This window comes from Denticeps clupeoides, chromosome 2 (genome assembly GCF_900700375.1).
Source record: "Denticeps clupeoides chromosome 2, fDenClu1.1, whole genome shotgun sequence".
In the NCBI taxonomy this organism is placed as follows: Eukaryota; Metazoa; Chordata; class Actinopteri; order Clupeiformes; family Denticipitidae; genus Denticeps; species Denticeps clupeoides.
In genome coordinates, this window is record NC_041708.1 from 1,636,741 (window position 1) to 1,659,143 (window position 22,403).

Consider the following 22,403-nt stretch of genomic DNA (forward strand, 5'->3'; position numbering starts at 1 on the left):
GCGTCTTTTGACACGTCCCCGCGCACCCAGGTGTGCCGGGAGGGAGCGGGAAGTCCCGGCCTGTGCCGGTTTGGGACGGGGGACCCCGGAGGAGAGGTGGGCGGACGGTAATTCGGCACAGCTGCCGGAGAGGACCGGAGGCGGTGTTATGGGAAGAAGCGGAACGGCCCGCCTCACCACAGCCGGCCCCCGACCTCTCGAGAGCCAAAAAGCAAAATGGTGAAAATGATCCGCTGGCTCACCAAAACATGGGCCGGGAGGAAGGACCCGCTCTTATTTCATACGGCAAGCATGTATATAGTGTTTTTGGGGGTTTTTTTTGGACCAATTGCGTGTATTTCCGAGACTTCCTGACGGTGTTTCATATCCAAATGGCCGCTTTGCCAAATGTTCTGGGTAACGTGCCGTCACAACACGATGAAGGAATAATACACGCAATGCGCTGAATGCGGCTGGAAGCGATATGATGTGTGAAGTGTGTGTGAGTGTAGCGTTTGTGTAATGATTGTCGGTGCTCCGGTGCCTCCTCGGATTTAACCCGACCACGCGGGCCACTTGTCGGACTTTTAAGGGGTTTAGGGGCGGAGTAACATTGGAGTAACATCAATGCACGTTACACGGCAAAAAATGAAATTTAATTACAAATCCAAGAATTGATTATAAGCATGAAGATACGTTTCCGAAGTTATGTAATAATCCGTATTTCACGCTGCACGTAATGAATGTGGCATATTTAGGAATTAATGGCTCAACTCGTCGCCTGCTGAACATAACACAGGCGATGCGTCCAAAGACGTTGCCGTAGCAACACGGCGCGAATAAAAGCCCGGGTCCAAGCTGCATGTCAGAGAGGCACAAACACGTTCCAGTGCACATCTGGATCCGACTACGGACGACAGCGCCATCGCGCTCACCGCGCATATGTAGCTCCTTCTGGCGCGAACATTCCTGCCGCTGTGACCCACGAATGGGACATTCGGGGACACCGTGTCACGTGGCCAATAAATAAGCCCGTCGTTTCGTTTCATCTGCAGATTAGAACCTGAGTGCTTGGCGGTAATGGTCGCGATAAAAAGCATGACCCACATGACCCCGCCGGGGCGCTCTTGGTGGCGGCCTCTCTCTCTTTTCTCCACGCTCCCGGCTCTACGCCCAGCAATGGTCGTGTGTCCAATGGAAAACTTGGTTTTCGAGTGATTTTTACATTTTAATGTTCTAACAGAGCTTCATCATAGCCCCCGTTGTACAGTACATGTTTTTTTTGGCCCTTTAGAGGTCTGAATAATGCAAATTCAACGTTTTTCCCCTTTTGCAAGTGTTACATTGTATTTTAAAGTCAAGGCTTTTGCTCGCATGGCTATGCAAATGAGAGCGATGGATTCCGTTCGCCTGTAACAGGTTTATGCAGAGTGACGTGTGTATACATTATATGCTGATGACACGCTGAGCCGCAGTTATGAAGTCGGCAAACTCTGATTATCATTATTTCTGCCCAGCGGCGTAAAGTTTGTTTGAAGGTTGCTGGGCAACAACCAGCGGGACATAACCAGCTGATATGCAAAAAAACTTTCTCAATAATACGGACACACACACACACACAACCAGTCAAAAGTCTGGACACCCCTACTCATTTAAGGGTTTTGCATTTTTGACATTATAGAACAAAAACTGAAGACGCTGGACTATGAAATAACACACAGGAGGTTATGTAATAAATAACACCACACTCGTGTCTTCTCTCCACCGTTTCCAACAGTCCTGAAGGTTCATGCAGAGCACTTCCTTATCATTCACTCGCGTTAATGAGCGTCTCATCAAGCGGCTGACGATGACGATGATGACGACGATAGTGAACAAAGCCGCCGTGAAGGTAAAAAGAGGAAAAAACAGATTCATCAAAATTACTTTACTTTCTCCTCATACAACAAATCATACTAAATATGCATCTTGCATTGGGTTCTCCAACATGGCTCCATCCGCCACAGAGTAGGGGCGTCCAGACTTTTGCCTGGTGGATGATATAGCACCACTTAACTATTTTTTTAGTGGCACCGTACACTATAGAATACGTGTCTCGGGACAAACTGTCCACCCGCGAAGTCGAGACGGGGTCTTCGGCTCAGCCGGTGCCTGCAGTTTCAGCGGCTTTTCACCAACCTCCCCTGAACGACGGCTTTGTAGTTCTGCTGCCATAAGCGAAGAGCTCACATCGCTCTGGGTTCGTACAGTACGCGGAACTGTACGGAATAGGCGCTGTAAATGCTCTCTTGCTCTGTTAATCCGACCAAGTTAGTGATGTGGTGTGCAGGGCGAGAACCGACCAATTAAAGGGTTCGTCATGCAGTTGTTGTCCTGTATAATTGCTTTATTAACATATTATACACTTTGTGGTGTTTTGTTCTACACTGGGTGCAGAATTTAGGGTTTTATTCGGGAAAGCCGCATTTCAGAGTAGTTAGGATGGAATGAGAAGCTGTCATTTCCGCAACACTCCTAGTTAATTTGTCCCCTTGAGGAAACTGGAGGTTCTTGTGAAGCCGTTTTGTACACTTTGTGTGACCATTCGGTCTGGGACTTTCTCCAGTGGGCAGGGAGCCGCTCAATATCATATTTCTATGGCTTTCCATTCGCTTCGCATTCCCCATTGCCTTGTATTGTACCCGCGCCATTCGCCTCACTGTCAGACTGGGAAAAAGCTCTGGCCCGTTGACGTTTTTCGGCTTTCTTCAGACAGAATTCCGGAATTCACAGTCATGGGTAGTGCGAACCACACGAATTGCCTTCCCGCTGTTCAGACACTGACAGAGGAGCTGGCCCGGCCTGTGCACGCTCTGCAGCGACGCGAGCAGTACCTCATACCTTTCTGACTCGACAGGACGGGAACAGCAATAATAACCAGAGAGCCGCTTTATTTTGGACGAGGATCTGACAGGCGTCCAGAAGTCAGACTGGCCAGCTGAGTTAAAGCCCCGACAGTTTCTCAGAGCTTTAATACACTTGCCTAGGAACTATTTATAATGATTTCATTACATTTTTTTAGATAGCGTATCATTTCATAACGTTTTATGAGATTGATGCTGATAACATTTACATATTCAGTTGTCATTGCGTCTAATGAGGTTTGGAATAGTAGCTTTTTGAGACCACAAGGGGGCGATATAAATACTGTATGCCTTGTTTACAACTTGTTCGCAGGTTCCCAGTCAGGCAGCCTTCATTTTGTGACACTGATAATCCTTAAAGGTCCCCTATTATGAAAATGTGACTTTGTGAGATGATTTAACATGAATAAGAGTTTCTGTCTATAGTTCTGTCTATAGTCCTGCAGTAGCTAGAAATGGCGACAGGTGTAAAGAGTGCTTTGGTCTTTCAACGTTCAGAGAGCGGCAGCTCAGACGGTCGGATCTGGAATTTGTCCCCTTATGACGTCATAAGGGGAAAGGTTACCTCCCGTTTCTCATGCTTTTTTCCACCAACCGTCATGGTGGACGCGAGACTCTGAACAACCAGCGGGTTCATTTTGTTTCTTCTGTAAAAACGTCAAAACGACTTCCTGTCTGTACCAAACATTGTGGTTGGTGGATGGTGTTGATGACATAATTTCCGCAAATGTCTCCTCAACTCCTAAAGGCCGCTCTCCTCCTCGTCCCGCCTCTCTCCTCCTCATTAGCATTTAAAGCTACAGACACAGAATCCTGGGAAATCTCATTGTGGGACTGGATCAATGTGGCACCAAGAGACTTCAGATACAGAACTAGGGGACCAACCGATATAAAAGCACTATAACCGTCAATGTTATAGTTCAATACCGGTTTATCGCTGTCTAAAAATATGTTGAAACGTTTATTGGAAAAATGTATCGAACCTGAGAACAATATTAACCCCGTTACTGATTGTAAAAACGCTCTCTTTTTTCCCAGCTGCGTCCGAAGGGAGGGTGAACGGGGGTGAAGATTTCTTCCAGAAGGTAAGAATGTCACTTTCATGAAGCCGTAAGGTGCCTGGCCCATACGTGGCCCCCAACGTACAGTACAGGATGCTTGTACATTCCGAGATTCGGTTTCCATTTTCGAATGCAATGCCCACCGATTGTCAAGTCACTTAGATGGCCGACCTTGACACCTTTTGTAAGAATGTGTGAAAAATAGTCCTCCTTGGTTTCAGAAACAAGCCAAAGAAAGCATCCAGCGCCTGTTTTTCCTCCTCCGTGCCGAAATGAAGGCTTTTATGGAACGTGCATGCGGACCTAATTGGCACCCGGTGGATAAATATGAGTTGGCGGACCGGGCCGGTTCTGCGCTAATGAGAGCCAGGGCCGCTGACGGCGCAGGCACCTCGGCCGCGAAACGAAACCTGCACGTTGCACGAGCCGCGCGGGGAAAAAACGCCTCGAAAATAAATAACTTCTGCCGTTTCTGTTCAGGCGATACGTCAATTTCACTCAAGAATCCCGGCCAGTAAAACAGAGCCGTGTGGGAAAATAAACCCGCCGTTTCGGATCGAGGCCGGACCTCGGGCCTTGGGGTGTTCCATGGTAGCTGAGGATTATATCAAGCCACAAAAATAAACCGAGTCTGCCGAGTCTTTACAATTTTACGACAAATTGGTGGACATTTAGCATTAAGGGGCAATGAGGGGTTCTGGCCACTTAAAAAAATATATATATATATTTAATACGTAAAATATAACTACAATTTCATTTTACAAACAATTTTACGACAAATTAGAGGACGATTAGCATTAAGGGGCAATGAGGGGTTCTGGCCACTTAAAAAAAAAAAAAAAGAATTATTTTATACGTAAAATATAACTCTACAATTTCATTTTACAAACAATTTTACGACAAATTAGAGGACATTTAGCATTAAGGGGCAATGAGGGGTTCTGGCCACTTAAAAAAAAAAAAAGAATTATTTTATACGTAAAATATAACTCTACAATTTCATTTTACAAACAATTTTACGACAAATTAGAGGACATTTAGCATTAAGGGGCAATGAGGGGTTCTGGCCACTTAGCCATCAATAAAAAAAAAAAAGAATTATTTATACGTAAAATATAACTCTACAATTTCAATTTACAAACAATTTTACGACAAATTAGTGGACATTTAGCATTATGGGGTTAATGAGGGGTTCTGACCACTTAGCCATCAATTTAAGTATTTTATACATAAAATATAACTCTAGAACCATGCTGATGATTCAGAATGAAGTGTTTTTTTTGTCTACATTGACTTTTCACGTAGGAATTGCAAGTTCAAGGACCGCGAGCGGCATATAAAACCAAAAGCAGTATCATCTGTCTTTAATACACACCTAGACGTGGCTCCCCCAGCTGCGCGTGGAGAACTTCCCCGGCTGAATCAGCGCTTTCGGAGAGAAAGGTCCGATTCACAGAGCTCAGCGGCAGATCACCAGAGTCACGTCTGTTTTCTATCACAACAAACGGCTGGTTCCTGTCCACCGTGCTCGCCGGCCGCTTCAAGGCCTCGCCAGTCTCCATGCTGCGCGCCTCCACAATGGCAAGATTCATTCCCGCTCGCCGCGGTGTTTGTGTTCAAACTGTGCGCCGAAGTTCGGGGGCCGAATCGGAGACAAAAGCTCTCGGCTTTTTCGCCGCTGAGCCGCACCGGGAATTTGTGAAATGGCCGAAGTTGATGTTCTCCAGGAATCTTCTGGGCCTGCAGACATATTTCCGAAAGCTTAAATTCTACCGGTAGACTGTGGGTTTAATCAAAATGATATAAATTGCTCAGATGATGCATGAAAGCTTTTAGTCATGCCGTAAATCCAACCGTTACAAAAACACGTTTTTTTTGTGCGCATGTCTGGAGATTTTCTTTATGGTGCCCATGTATTTCACGGTATGACAGCTCATACTGATGTCGTTTATGAGAATGATGAGTAGTACTCTTAGATAATATTTATGGGGTGAGAGTGATAACACGGTTGAAATTGTCCATACAAAAAAAAAAAAAAAAAATGAAATGTTTTCCATTAAAATGATATGTGACTCTTTGATTATGCTGAAAATGTGAAATCTTATTTAAATAGCCATATTGATCAATGTTTCAATGATCTAATATCATGATACCATATCATAGTAATGATATCATTAGTTGCATGACATTGGCCCAACATACAGTACAGGCCGAAAATTTGCACCTTCTCATTCGATGTGTCTTCTTTATTTTCATGACCATTTATGTTGGTAGATTCTCACTGAAGGCATCAAAACTATAAATGAACACATGTGGAGTTCTGTACTTAACAAAAAAAGGTGAAATAAGTGAAAACATGTTTTATATTCTAGTTTCTTTGCTCTGGTTACTGCTTTGCACACTCTTGGCTTTCTCTCGATGAGCTTCAAGAGGTCGTCACCTGAAATGCTTCTCCAACAGTCTTGAAGGAGTTCCCAGAGGTGTTTAGCACTTGTTGGTCCAGCTCACCCCAAACCGCCTCAATTGCGCTGGCCCAACAGGGCGTGGCCAGGCACCCAGCAGGCACGGGCAGGGCAATGCCAGGCCCTGTTCCAGTAGAACTTCGCATCCTGTCTTGGAAAAGACATCAGAGCTTGTGTTCCTGATAACATGGAATGTATGGAAGAACCTACAACATCCCTGTTCTTCCCCAAAGAGAGACTCACTCCACTCAACACTATTTCCTGACCTGCCGAGTGGTTTCCTGATCAATCGCTAGGGTTTTTCCCGAAGCTCGAGACCTGGGTGTGGAACGCTCGTAATTTCTGAAAGCGCCTTGTTCCGAGCACAACGCCACGTTTCCTGAACGGCCCGACCTCACACGCTCAGTCTCTTCCCAGTACCAGTCCATACAGAACAGAGCGAAGAGCAAAGAAATCAACAACATTTGCCTGGGATAAAAATAGCGGCGTAATAGGTGGTATGCGATCGTGAAACCATCGCTGGACCGAGGCATCATGAGATCATTTCCCCCTGGGAGATGTGATCCACCCCGCAAGGAGCGGCCGAGCGATGTCTTTCCTTTGCTTTTCAGACGCCGCGTGGGCGATTTCCCGGCCTGAGGCCATGTGTCTTTAATCCGGGGAGGCAGTAGAAAGCGTTTAGTCATCTCCTCCGCACCCCGTCAAGTAGCAGACCACTTAAGCAAAAGGCCTTTGTCACGACGGCCGAAAAACACATTTCAGCGCTTGCAGTCATCCGGATTTTTCTTCATTAGCGAAGACAGGAGCCAGACGTAGAGACATAGAGTCTGCTTTAAGGCATCCGTGGGGCAGCGGTGGCCTAGCGGGTAAGGAAGCGGCCCCGTAATCAGGATCCCGAACCGCCAAGGTGCCACTGAGGTCCCCTTGATGAAGGTCCCGTCCCCACACACTGCTCCCCGGGCACCTGTCACGGTGCCCACTGCTCACCAAGGGTGACGGTTAAATACAGAGGACACGTTTCACCGTGTTTCACTTTCACTTTTTTTTCCACTTTTAATTGGCCTCATAATCACTAAATCTCTATTAATCACTATTAAATACTTTTTCTTTCTCATTCAGGAAGGATTATTTTAGTCAGTTATGGAGTGAATGAGTTAGTATTAAGTGTCACGTTAGGAAACACTTCTTACTGTGAATGCTGTCAAGTCATCAAAAGTTATTATTTTAATCCATATTAGAACAATAAATGTCACTCCATTGCACAACAAGGGCACACAAATTGTTGAATTTATTTATTCTAAAAAAAATAAGGAAGCAGTCCAAATGTCCCATGTCTAGTAGAACACGGTGGTCGAAGACCACTACGACTCAGACTTAACAAAGTGAATGAATTGGAAAGAATAATTAGAATGAATTAATGTCCCAAGCATATATTAATAAAATAATGTGCTTTTGAATTGCAAACAACTGCTTCTCAGAACCCTATCAGAAGCTTATATCATAGTATTAGAAATATTTATTACTATTAAACAAAATTGAATGCCATATTATCGAGATGGGAATCTCTAGACAACTCACAAGATTCAGAGGGCTGTGATGCGATTTTAAAATGATTATTATACAATTATATATATATTTTTAAAAATTGTACTGAGACGACATATTATGAAAAATCTTTAAATTCAAAAAATATTTTAAAGAGGTATAAAACTCTCTACACAAAGCACTGTATTAAAACACTGTTATCTGGCAGAAAGAGGAGTGGCACTATAGAGGTTAAAATAATTTTTTAACACCAGTAAATTACTCTTGCAGTTACATGTAAATATTGTATGTAAAAAAGGTACCAAAGTTACAGAAAAACCCACAATAAAAGAAAGGAGAAAAAGATAGAGAAAGATAGAGAACAGCCAGGAGCCAAGCTGCAGAGAGGTCGTCTGGTCCAGGAGAAAAACAGTACCCAGAGACCACAAGAGAAAATTCTTTTATATATTTGACTCCCAGGAAGTTGCCACAGACCAATCAGAATTTGTTGTTTCTGCCCTGTCACCCCCAGGAGTCTCCTGTTTTGGGGGGTGTCGCAGCCCGACAAAGACAAAGCGGGGGACCCCAAACAAATGGCTGGCCTTTCACCCCTCTTGCTCGGGGGAAGGCCGTTTGACAAAGATATGGATGATTTAATGTTGAGGGTAGAGCTGTAACTTTTGAGACCCGACCTGGCCTGAGCCCGACAGAATTCGACCCGACCCGACCAGTACAGGAAAGGAAAGGTGCGGCGAAATGCGGGCTAGCCTCTACATGACCTCCTCAGCACCCATTTTCACGTCTCGCAATAAATAAAAACGCATCACCTGACGACGGTGGGGTAACATTTTATCAGTAAGTCTAATTTACCAACCACTGAAACAAATCGACAAGGGGCGAATAATACGGAAAGGAGCGGTACTATAGGCCAGAAGTTTACCGGACTGGTGAGCCTGAGCCCGACCCAAGATTTACAGCTCTTGTTCAGGGTGCTGGTAATATATCCATCTCGTGACTTTGTTACGTGCATCCCTGAGACGCTGTAGTTTTTCGTTGCTCATTGGTAATAATCATAAACGAAATCGATTTTAAACCTTCAGAGTCTTCCAGAATCTTCCATTTCCGCATGCCGTAGCCAACAAGGGATCCAGTTATGTGTCCATGAGAAAATGATGAATGATTATGATGCTATTAGAAGTGCGTAGGCTAAAAACGAACAGCGACGTGCAGCCGCTACGTTGTTCGGAGGTAATTTGCGGTGATTTGTTGGCAGAGCCGCTTCATTTGTTGCCCCGACAGGCTCCGGACTCGTTCGTTGTGCAGCTTGTGTTTTTCGTTCATGCGCCGTGTGCATTCGGTGTTGGCCAAAACACATTCTTAACGCGGCCGAGCAATTGGGCCCAGCAGGTTTCAAACGGCGCAGCTGTGTCAACACCGTCCAGACCCCGACTCGCGTTCTAACGCGGGGCGGCTTTCGTAACAACACCGGGGTCTGTTTGCGAGGCGCCGAGGGCCGGACTAGCGGCAGGTCCCGGGCCTGACGTTGCAGCTGTGGCTCCGCCACGGTCACACGGCGGAGCGTTACATAACAGCGGGTCATCTGACCATGATGATCGGGTCATTGAATGGGACTCGTCAATCTTGTTTCGAGACGCAATGTTGTTGTGAAAGCGGTTCTCTGATGTTTCGTACGTTTTCTTCGTCAAATTCGTACTTCTTTTCAGCGAATTGGCGTATATGCTCCTTCTGTAAATTAGCGGCTAGACGTCGGACGCTCCATAAAACAAAATGGCTCCAGAGCACCTCCGAGCGCGTGTGTGGTCCGCTTTTCCAACGCCGTTCGCGCCACACCGGCGTGGCCAACAACAGCACGGGACCGGGGGTAAAGCAACATTGACACAGAGCGGCGTGAGAGCGCGGCCGTTACCACGAGCGCCAACGGGATCCTCGACTGACCCGGGCGATAATGAGCTCGCTCACCACGCCCGGCTTGTCCGTCTCCGGCCGTGTCCATCGTTCTCAGCAGGACTGGTGAGCTGATGGAGCTCAATGCTGAGTTTGGCAGGGAATGGAACCCGGCTTAATTGAGGCGAGGAGAGAAGCATTTTAGGTTACATTTAACCCCTGAAACCCCAGGGATCAGCACCGCAGACAGCTCTAGACATTCACTACGATGATGTAATCATCTCAAATGAACAATTTCACGGCATATTCCAAATTCTATATGTAAAGGGAGTAATACATGAGAGGGAAGATCACGATGCACTGCTCCAGTGTGCTGCTGATGCCGCTATGAGGTTAGCTTCAGCAGATTATCACACCAGAACCAGTTTCATATTTATTTCATTGCAGCTGATGCACCAGATGTTTTTATCGCTTCTTTAAGATAAATGATAGGAAATGGTGTTCCATTAATGTGTGAAGCTTTCAAAGTGACAAACATTTATGCAGATATTCCATGCAGTAACACACAGTCGTGTATATATAGTACAGGCCAAAAGTCCACATGTGTTCATTCATAGTTTTGATGCCTTCAGTGAGAATCTACCAACGTAAATGGTCACGAAAATAAAGAAAACACCTCGAATGAGAAGGTGTCCACACTTTTGGCCTGTACTGTACGTCATGTAAAATATCAGTAAGCGATTACAGGGCATGTTGAGCCGCTGGAGATGGTGCACAAGGGTTGGTTTGGACCGTTGGTGCCGGTGTTCTGTGTCCGAGACACCGGCGCTGCTTAATTTTTGCCGGGGTTTCCTGGACGCACGTTGTATCGCTAGCAGAGATGACGGGGAGAAAGTCTGTAGGTCCATCAATTATGGAGGGGAACTTTCAGTTGGGGTTGTTTTAATTGGATTTGGTTGATGGGTGCTGTTCAGCATATCGTATGAATTTAAGAGTTTCCAAGGACAAACACGAAACAGCCAGGCTTTAATTTCATCCGCTTTAGTGTTTTAACCATTTTGTGAAAGGAAACGGTTTAATGTGCAACACATTAGGGCCATGTCTCCGGCCTTTTTTTTTTTTTTATATGTTATTGTAGTTACGTACTTTTTCATTTGCGAGGTCGTGTTTGGAGGACCTTCTAATGAAAGGAATGAAATTGGGACAAGTGAGATAACGTGTTTTCCCCTCGTTCAGCTCAGATGATGTGGATACAGTTGCCCAGCTTGTAATTTTGTCCATTCAGCCCCGCGTCTAAATAAATGGAAGAAATCTTCGGAGGAATGCGCACTTTCTTTTTCTTGGCGAATGGGACGCTTTATGGATAACCAGAGGGTTTGGCATTAATCGCGGGTTAAGCATTATTTTTCTGCTTTCTTTTTCTTCCCTTCTTGTGTCTGTGTGTGTCTGTGTGTGTGTGTGTGTTCAATAGGAGACGCAGGAATGCTTGTTACAAAGCCAGGAACGTCCCACAACGACCAATCAACATGAAATACTGTTTCCATGTGACAGATTCATGTTTGTCATTCCATGTTTTTCCGCGTTTCTTTCTTCCCCGCAGGTCATGGAGGAGACCAAAACTCAAATCGCCTGGCCCTCCAAACTCAAGATCGGCGCTAAGTCCAAGAAGGGTAAGTGCATTTCTCCGCTCCATCCCGCGCTCTCTCTCTCTCTCTCTCTCTCTCTCTCTCCCTCTCTCGTCCTCCGATGGCCCGTTCCCTCCCTTCACGCTCCTCTCCCGGCCAGAACCAGATGCGCGGGCCACTCTGCCGGCGGAGCTGATAGCATCGCGTAAACAGTGAAAAAAAAAAACCAGCGTGCAACGCACACTAAACTTTTCAACCCAGGCCAGAGACGGAGAGAGAGAGAGAGAGAGAGAGAGAGAGAGAGCCTCGGTAAGGCCACAAACCGTGCAAATGCTTGTATAGATACAGTACTGTGCAAACGTTTTAATCAGTAGTGCAACTTCATCTGTTGTAAAAGTGTAAAAGTAATAATTATGAAATGAAATGAGTAATGTGTGTGTGTGTGTGTGTGTGTGTGTGCGTATATATATAATTAGTTAATTTCGTATGAAGATTTGAAATGCGCTGCATTTACTTCAGTACCAGAACCACCGCAGTTGAATCATCCCCGTACTACGCACCGCTATTTGGCTCCAGGTGGTTCCCGGGGGGGTCAAAGGTCGTTCATATTCTCGCACTGATTGTTTGTGTTGGCGGGCGCCCCGAGCCTTGCCTCGTCCGACAGGAATGTTGCATAACGGCGTGCAGTTATCCGGTGACTATACGCGCCAAACATCTCGGCCCGTTACGGATGGGAAACACGTGTGGGTCTCACGCCGACACATGCACGCGGCCCCGGGGGGGGCCGAGCCACTTCCTGTTTGTTTGCCTGGCGTTTGAGTTCAACCTCAGCTCAACATATCGGTGGAATCTTTAAAAATAACGACCTGATTGGCTGTCATTGGAAAACGTGTGTTTTTCACGGATTCGAATACTTATAATACTATAATGATGTTCCTTATAGCGATTATATAGATCTGTTTTATCTACATTTGTACGACTGTAACAGGCTTGGTGACCTCGCATGACTTTTAATGGATATTACAAGATGTCAGCTTGATAAAGTGTTCTGTTTAACCTCCCTTACACGTTTCATTGAGGTTAAAGGACCTGGAAATGGACCTGTCGTAGGAGCCGGGGACTAAGAACCCTGACGAAGCTGCGTTGCTTGGTGGCATCTGTCCCCGGGGACTTTCAGCTCTCGTCCTGACACAGAACAGACTCGGAGGCTTGGAAGTGTCTCGGCTAATCCAGCCCACGTGAGCCTCGGGCGTCTCCTCACAGCTATCTCCTGTACCGGCAGAGCCGGCGGCGGCGACGGACCAATCGCCGTTATCGCGGTTGGAGTTTTTCGTTAGAAAAGGGACCGGGCGGAGGACGGCGTTGCACTTTCGGCAGTCTGTTTCACTCTGTCAACGCCGAGCGGTCGTTTCCATCTCTGCCAGGAGCTGCCAGGGCCAAGGGCTGCTTGTCAGTGTGTGTCTGTGTGTGTGTGTGTGTGTGTGTGTGTGTCTGTAAAAGAAAGACTAACATTAATCAAATCTTTAAAAAAAAAATTTTTCACTACAATTTCAAACAGAACATGACTGTAGAAGACAGATGATAAGAGTTTCTGCAAATTCTGGGCTCATGTACCACTGGCGTGACAATGTGTATTAAAAATTAGAGCGCTGATCATCGTGCATTAAAATGAATATGTAGGCTGCAACGTGATGGCTGTAACTCACAGTGTCAAAGTTCAAAGCTTTATTGTCAGTGACATTTTCACAGTGCAACGCCACACAAAATATATATTCTACGCGAAATACTCCAAAAAGAGAAAAGTAACGTGTGCATTCTCATAGCAGCCGTATTCAAATTAGTGATGCTGTAACTATTATGAGATTAAAATAATATGACGTTTTTGGGACTATCGTATAATCCGTTCCACACCACTGCCTGATCTACGTGTGTATATTTCACCTGAAATCTGTACATGGTGATAGATGTATAGTAACCAGAGCAGAATCTACACTGTAGATCTATAAACCTCCTTCTGGACAGGACAGGATCCACACGGTAGGCAGCTGGCTGACATTTGGGGTGCCCTCCCTTGCCACCCACCTCTTCCGAGTCCAGAGCCGGGCTGCCGGTAAATCCGGGGGGCTGAAGGTGGAGATTTACGAGTGCTGACTACAGCGGCCGGCCAGCAGCAGCTGTAAAAACAGCCCGGGACAAAAACCACCGTGCCAGTCTTATCGCGCTTCTCTTTTTTTAAATCTATATTCCTCTTGTTCTCCACACTGCGTGGCAGCGGCTGTACTGCCGGCGCCGTGGCAACACGCTAGGCAGCCGAGGCCATGTTTCCTAAGCCAGGAGCGGGAAGGTTCTCCTACATTTTATAAGGATCTTTGCTCTCATGTCAACGTCCCTATTTTGGCTCTTGCTCTCGGCCCTCCATGAGGATGAACTGTAGTAAAATTCATGGGGGGACAATGTGGTCCTGACACTGGTTGGAGGAGGAAGAATTATAGCATCGCCATGACAACAGAAGTTCAGTTCCAAAGAATTTGCTTAATACTCACATTGACGGAACATAGCGCCACTAGAACGATGAATGATGCCAGATATAATAGCATGCCATCAATATTTATTACATTTCAGCACTGATCTCCACTGTCCAGGAGGGAGTGACGTTGGTCACTGAAAATGATGCAGCCTACAGCCAGTCACAAAATTATTCAAACTGTCAAAACCACCCCGTGTCAAAAAAAAAAAACGTTTCTAACAAAAGGGAAATTGGCCATACTGAAAAAAATGAAATAGTTTAAAATGCAAAATGTTCAATGCATTGAAACATTCATCACTGAAGATGAAATTCTTTACACTTCTGATACAGTACAGGCCAAAAGTTTGGACATCTTCTCATTCAACGTGTTTTCTTTATCTTCATGACCATTTACGTTGGTAGATTCTCACTGAAGGCATCAAAACTATGAATGAACACATGTGGAGTTATGGACTTAACAAAAAGTGGAGACCTGGACTCCACAGTCACCGGACCTGAACCCAATCCAGATGGTTTGGGGTGAGCTGGACCAACAAGTGCTAAACACCTCTGGGAACTCCTTCAAGACTGTTGGAGAAGCATTTCAGGTGACGACCTCTTGAAGCTCATCGAGAGAATGCCAAGAGTGTTCAAAGCAGTAATCAGAGCAAAGAAACTAGAATATAAAACATGTTTTCACTTATTTCACCTTTTTTTGTTAAGTACAGAACTCCACATGTGTTCATTCATAGTTTTGATGCCTTCAGTGAGAATCTACCAACGTAAATGGTCGTGAAGATAAAGAAAAAACTTTAGGTGTCCAAGGTTTAGAAGGTGTCCAAACTTTTGGCCTGTTAGTGTATGTAATGGGTTCCAGTGCCCAGATGGTAGAGAGGAAAGCCCATTCCTGGCAAGTCCCAGTGCCGCGGCATTTACAAGAACACAACTGCTATAAACATCAAGGGCCTCGGAGGAGGAGGACCAGCGTTTGTTTGGAAGACCGCAGGAAGCTCCACAAAGCAGGCAGAATATTCATCAAACTCTCGTCCCTGGTGTCCCTCACACCAGCAGACGCCATCGTAGCAGTTAGCGCCTTCCCATCGAAGAACGTGGTAGGAAAAGAGGGCGTGGCTTTCCTGGCCTCAGTCGACGCGGAAGCAGCCGTTTTGCTCCCTGTTGTAACCTCCTTATTCCCGCGTGTTTGGCGCAATAAAAGAACACCATTTTGCGCCGTAAAACAGCTTCGCTAGCGTTCGTGGCCTCGGAATGTTGTTCCGAGCTCGCACACATCTGTTTGGCACGTTTGCCGTTGTTGTTGATGATGATGATGTTCATCAGTCACATGGCAAGATGAACTAAAAGCAATCGCACAAAATACTTCCACCTCGGACATCATTTAGACCCGGCACGTCGCGAAATTCATTTGGCCAGTTCTGCAACTGTTCTACACGTTCTACACGTTTCCTGTTGTTCCGATTTTCTTATTGTGCAGTTTCACGCTTGCCAAAAAACGGGGACCAGGGAACGACAAGCTGGAATTTTGTGTCTCTGCACCTTCTTTGACAACGCCCATGTGTGCTGGGACGCCGCTGGAGACCCGCTGGCTGTGGATGAAGGTCCTGGACGACCTCTCTTCCCCGTCCGGCGACAAAAACACCTCCCTTTCACATGACATAACCCACTGTGGGCCTTTCAAAGCCTTTCCAGGGGCCATAAAATACTTCCCAAGCACACACACACACACACACACACACACTGGCCATTACCCAGCAATACACACAGGAACACGAGCCTGAAGCACCGATTGGTCGGACAGTTAAACAAGCCCACCGGTCATCACCCTGTCTCGGATTTCACGGCTCGGCGAGGGCGCCGCTCCAGCAGATGTTTGACTCCGCCCGTCGGCGTCTTCGAACCCTTGACAAACACAGCTGGGACCGGAGCGGCGTGTTCTAGGTGCTCCAGCGCCGGCCAGATGTGACTATTTTTAACCCGCGTCACTCGGCGGTCCCGGAGGGGCGGACGTGGAGGGGCTCTTCTCTGGCGACCGCTTGTTTTCCAGATGTTGCGTTCGTCTTCTCACGAGCTCACCGTTACCCAACAGAGCCCAACTCAAAAATGACTGGTGACTAGTCAAAAATGACTAATCCAATCCACGAATTACGAAGCCAATTCTTCACAATGGGTTCCAACATCCACAATGTTCCATGTTGCTGTCAAAGGCCATGAACTTTGACCGCATTTCACCCTCTTGGTCTCTCTCAACAAGCGTAAAATTGAGGATGGGTTCCTAACAGGCCTGAAGGACTTCAGAAGATGACTTTCAACATTTGGATTCATTAAAGAAATTCATCTTTATGCATTTTTTTAATGCAAAATATCCTTCATCATAGACTGCATGGCCTCCATGGAGTGGGTGTGTCCAAAAGTTTTTAACTTCTAGAGAATGTGGTTCATTGTTTAGGCCAATGTTTTACATCTTTTACATCAAATGGCATTCCTACCGCTATTCTGCTCATTATAACCTGGCAAAATATTTCACAGTATCATTTCCCACCCAATACAGTCCCACCCATATCCAAGAGTGGCTCGGGGGTTCGAATGTAATTTTCTCATTTACTGTCTTCCTCCCAGAGAGCCTACAAAACCAGAAACTTTAGCACGGAAGTATCAGATAATCGTCTGTAAATTCCTACTTTCTCCGGATCAGGCCATTATATGGGAATGCCCTTCATGCTCATAATAGTATTTTTTTATGGAGTTCCTCCGCATACCACAGTATAAACAGCGCCGACCTCTCGTCTGCAGCCGAACCCGACCACAGAAAATGGTCGCGTTACAGTCGGACAGGGAAAGTGGAATTCCAGTTCTCCGCGCCGGGCCCACGTTCGGTCGGCCCTAATCGATGTTCTGCGGAGACATTCCTCCTCGCGCTGACCGGCCATTTAGCGTGGCTTCTCCCTCTATCCTTCTTGGCTCCAGAAGCCGTCATCATTGAACCGACGTGCGGTAGCTTAACCAGGAAAAACGGAACACACCTTCTTCGCGTTCATTAATGCCAGGCTAAATCAAAATGGAGACGTTCGGCGAACCGGGGCTTTTCCAATACTGACAGCAGCTTGAAGAATTCCAATAAAGCGGTCGGTGGAGGACGACCTTCATGTGTCATTAACCGTGCTGCCAGTCACCGTATACATGTGTGCATGGTGCATTTCATCCTTTCACCATCAACTGCAGTTTTTACTAATTATTGTGTTACGTTGATGGTAGGGTGGTAGTAGCCTAGCGGGTAACACACTCGCCTATGAACCAGAAGACCCAGGTTCAAACCCCACTTACTACCATCATGTCCCTTAGCAGGACGCTTAACCCTGAGTGTCTCCAGGGGGAAACTGTCCCTGTCACTACTGGTTGTAAGGGTGGTGGGGTACTGAAAGTAGGATGGTAGTAACCAAGTGGGGTAACACACTCGCCTGTGAACCAGAAGACCCAGGTTCAAACCCCACTTACTACCATCGTGTCCCTGAGCAAGACGCTTAACCCTGAGTGTCTCCAGGGGGAAACTGTCCCTGTCACTACTGGTTGTAAGGGTGGTGGGGTACTGAAAGTAGGGTGATAGTAACCAAGTGGGGTAACACACTCGCCTGTGAACCAGAATCCTGAGTGTCTCCAGGGGGGGACTGTCCCTGTAACTACTGACTGTAAGTCGCTCTGGGCGACTGGTAAATGCTGTAAATGTAAAATGTAAATGATGGGGATGCTTTGCAGAACGTGGTGTTTAATGGTGCTCCTCTCCTTTTCAGATCCACATATCAAAGTGAGCGGCAAGAGGGAGAACGTGAAAGAAGCCAAGGAGAAAATTATGTCCGTCCTCGACACCAAAGTAAGCAGAAGTCCCAGTTTCGCATTCACCAGATGTTCCCGAAATGACCTTTGGGCAAAATGGCTGCAGAACCTGTTTACTTTGGCAGTGGTTCCAGCTCATGATGTTAAATCCACCACACCTACCTCGTGTTTCAGTTTTATTTTTTGTCCGTTACGTCTTGAGCCGCTTGTCATTCTGGATGAAAGTGTATGACGTCGTATGCATGTTTGTTGGTTTCTGTGTTTTGGGGGCTCTAGACCGGGGGTCACCACATTGTTGTGTTCACCTTCATTTAGCACTTCTGTGCTCGTGATCGGCCAGTTCTTGACTTGAATGAGACGTGGTGGAACACGGAAAGATCTGAGCTGTGCAGGACTGGTGCCCTCCAGCGCTCAGTAGCTCATGTGAGTTCATCCAGGAAAGTGTTCACCGCTCCACGTAAAGGCCTAAAAAGCGAGTCGTTGACTCAATTTACGGCAAGACGTTTGTTCCAGTCGTATCTGAGCTCTCTGAAGAAGAAAAATAAAATGCAGCGGTGGTTACGGATCCCTTTACGTCCACGTTGGAAGGCACAACTCCAACCGCAACAGTAACCGAGGCCGACGTCTCCATTTATCTCCAGAGTGTGAGCGAGTGTAGCCAACATACACTGTCAGGCGCTGGGAGACATCATGCGGCAAAACCAAAAGCATCCCCGGGGCGGGGAGCTGCACGGCTGTGTGAACTTTCCAAGCATTTCATTTTGAATTTTGTACCTCGCATCTTGACAGATTCGTACGTGCAGAACAACACAATATTACTTTTTTGGGTTCGTGCCTGGAAGGCCTGTCAATTTTTTTTCCCATTACAGAATGTAGTCCTTTGTAATATAAAGTAGTATTTTCTCGAAATTCACATGGAAAGATGGGAAATATAATCTTACAAATGCCAAGGTCAGCGTTATGTGATGTGCTTTACGTTGACATTTTTTTACGCCATTTGGCAGACACGGCTTATAACCTGCTTTCGTGTTACCATCAGTGAAGAAAATCCATTCATTTTTTGCACTGTATTGTGTTTTTTTTTACCTTACATAAGTCAGACTGTAGGAAATTGACAAGTTACGTCTAAGTATCGAACATCTACAGAAGACGGCGAGGCAAGACATGGAAACATGGCACCAGTACTATTAGATGCAGAATTATTGCATGAGCCTGGTCACAATGATTAATGAGGTAGCATAATATTTGGTTACTTTTTATTATGAATTTTGATAGCAACATCAAAAAACATAATTCGTGGCTCACCCATCAAGAGATATCGATTCTAAAGGGTAATTTTTGGAAGGAGGGCACCTTCTTTGTTAAGCCGTTTTTTTTATTTCCGCTGTGACCTCGCAGAGCAACCGTGTGACCCTGAAGATGGACGTGTCACATACCGAGCACTCGCACGTCATCGGCAAGGGCGGCAACAACATAAAGAAGGTGATGGAGGAGACAGGCTGCCACATCCACTTCCCCGACTCCAATCGCAACAACCAGGCCGAGAAGAGCAACCAGGTAGTCCGAGGTTTCATCTTGGTCATATATTGGCATGTATCACACACAGTACAGGCAAAAAAAGTGTGAACACCCTCTCATTCAATGTGTTTTCTTTATTTTTTCATGACCATTTACGTTGGTAGATTCTCACTGAAGGCATCAAAACTATGAATGAACACATGTGGAGTTCTGGACTTAGAAAACGCACTGAATGAGAAGGTGTGTCCTAATCTGATTGGCCACCCCGCCTGGCCACATTCAGAGCTGATAATCGGCTTGTTAAATTCGAACAGCGTTTCGGGTGCGTAAAACAGCTGTTTGCATACGTTGACTTTAAGGTGATAAGTAAGTTAGCGGTTTCCCCCCAAAATTGTCTGGCCGGGTTTTTCGACTTGTCTGGTGGATTAAATATTCACACTAGTAAAAAAAACGCTGAAAAAAAAAAAAGTCTAGACACGTCCCTGCATAAGCAACAGAAAAACAAAGTCAAGAGGACAGCGTGAGCGTGCATGAAATTCGCAATTTTTCTGCACTTAAAAAAAAACTTGCATAATGATCTACATTTTTAAAAATAAAAATAAATGTTTTGAATGGTGAACGCATCAGTATGAATAAAATTACAGTCAGTAATTCCAGTGATTTCTCCTCCCGGAGCTTGCTGAGCAGGTGGGGATAGATGGTGCAGGAACAGGTGTTAATAATTCTGCATGTCATGCAGAAACGTCTTTCTCCGGTGCCATTTCGGAAGGTCTGCGCTGTAGCGGGTATTTTAAAAGAGGGCAGAGGGGCGTGGCAGTCGGATGTTTCCGGACTCGCTGGAGTAGGGAATGTTGGAAAGTGAGTGACGACACGAGCCCTGGACAGACACCCCCTTTGTGCCACAGAGTTGGCACCTGATGACAGGCCAGGCAGACTGAAGCCACGTACGAAAGGCGCAGTTATGCCCTGAGATGCCGCATGGCCTCGCCACAGGAAATGATCATGTGTCTTAAATGGTTCATTGGCATTCAGAGGACGTCACTGACGTTGCAAGGATATGTGCAACATGCGCAGATCAACGCACTTCTGTGGTTTTCTGAGTTTTGGAGATTTTCGAATGACGAATAATGCCTATTAAAATAAAGCATGCAACTGACGTTTGTTCAAATCCTGCAGAATTTAATGGGCTTTTTTGTGGGAATATTGTGGGGGATTTCACAAAAAAAAACAAAATTATCAACCCTTTTTACTGACATTTAAAATTCATTGTGTGATGTGCGATTCCGGCCCGATCTGTCTGCTCATGTGCCTTTTAAGTGAGAGAATATGTATAAATGTATGCATTTATGTGACCTATTTAATGCATTATACACAGTCACATAATAACTGAACATCCCTTTTTCAAAAATGTAATTCAATTAGGGGGTTCAAAAAGGGGAGGAGCCTGTAGTCATGACTGACAGCTCTCACGCACCCTGCCTTCCTGTCAATACGTGACACGCCCAGGTGCATTGCAGCGTCCGTCACCTCCCTTTCTCCTTCGTTTCCCTGCGTTCTCTACACTCTACACATATATATATATATATATATGCCTGGATGTGAGGCGCCATATAGGCCGTATAGCAAGAACAGTGGCGTGCGAGGAAATGAGTGAGGTTTCCTTGATATGTGGCCCAGGGGGCGCCTCATACCTGGAAAATGTGGTCTTTCGAATCCTTCGTTTTTGACTATTTACCGGTATAAATGACTTCATGTCGGAACATTCTTTCGGATAAAAGTGTCTGGCGATTGAAAAATGTCAAACTTTTCTCCCCAGGTCTCCATCGCGGGCCAACCAGGGGGCGTGGAGGCCGCCCGTGCCAGGATCAGGGTAAGCGGCTCCAGGCTTATCGCCGTTGCTCAACGCTGGGGGTGGTATCGCGGCCATATGCACGGGCCTGTGGCCGGGCGGGGAGGAATATCGCGGGCGGAGGAGTGCAGGTGGGACGGTGCATCTTATCTCTTAAGGGGCCTCGATCCCAAGCTGGGAATGCGGCTGTTTTGCCTTTTCCCGGGTCCTGAGTTTGGCAGAGCTGAACATCAGCATGTTTCCATGGCAGCTCCGCAAATAGCGGCCTGTAAAACTGTTACTGGTGCTGCCCCCTGTTGACCGTCGCTGTGTGGTACAGGTCCCGTAGTCTCCGCACCGCAATCGAAGCCCTTTTGTGAAAGTGGATTTTTTTCCCGACGGAAAAGAGACAAAGGAACAATGGTGGCGACAGCAGAGCCACGTGCAGCGCAGACATGGCACCGCGGCACAGACCTCAGGGTCCCAGCCGGACCCGGAGCCTCCGAATCCAGCGCCGCTGGCTTGATGTGGAACACATGGCGGCAGCGGATGGGGGGCGGGGGGACGTTTGCGGTCTCCGGCCGCCCTCTGGATGGGTGTTGCCATTTGCACTCGGCCGTCGCGGCCCTGTCCAGGCCTCTCCTCGGATTTCATCAGCACCGGGAACGCACACGCCTTCTGGCGCGGCCCCGCGGACTGTTTTTTTTTATTTATTAAAGATTTGTTTGAAGATCCTCGTTTGCCAGGCAGGGATGTGCCATCATCACTCTTTTACCCTTTTCTTGCGTTCCTTAATCTTTCTTCTCTCTTTCTTTTCTTCCTCTTTTTTTCCCCCCTTTTGACTTGACTGCTGCCGCTGCTGGAAATTCCAGCTCCAGCCACTGGACTCATTTCCATTTTCCTTTTTTTTTTCCCTCTCTTTTCTTTTCTTTTCTTTTCTTTTTTTTTCCATACAGACTCCGAGAAGGTATGCAGAGCAAAAACTCAGAACCAGAATGGACCTACTGTACTGCTCACTATATTAATATTAATCGCCACAGTGCTCACGTCTTAAACGTTCCGGGCTGCAGTTGAGACGGAGCAAAAGAAAGATGTTTTAAAGAGAATTTTAAAGAGAATCCATCGCTTCTCGTTTCACAGTTACCACAAGCAATCGGTCTCGATGGGCTTTAACACAGATAACATCTCTGGAGGGGGTCTGGGCGTACGGTGGCTTCGCACGGCCGGTACAGAAATACGTGGTTGT

General features: G+C 46.4%; 1 protein-coding gene across 2 annotated transcripts in view; it reads left to right on the forward strand.

Moving 5' to 3' along the window:
• The window catches only part of LOC114784370 (protein bicaudal C homolog 1-like), a 46,812-nt gene that overhangs the window by 4,428 nt on the left and 19,981 nt on the right, over positions 1–22,403 (forward strand). Inside the window, exons 2-6 of one of the 2 annotated variants that reach the window (XM_028969712.1) lie at positions 3,921–3,967; positions 11,435–11,504; positions 17,769–17,848; positions 19,210–19,368; positions 21,146–21,199. In XM_028969712.1, coding sequence (XP_028825545.1) covers positions 3,921–3,967; positions 11,435–11,504; positions 17,769–17,848; positions 19,210–19,368; positions 21,146–21,199 — 410 coding nt within the window. Of the gene's footprint in view, positions 1–3,920; positions 3,968–11,310; positions 11,336–11,434; positions 11,505–17,768; positions 17,849–19,209; positions 19,369–21,145; positions 21,200–22,403 lie in introns of those variants that run through there. The other variant, XM_028969713.1, reaches the window with a different exon arrangement.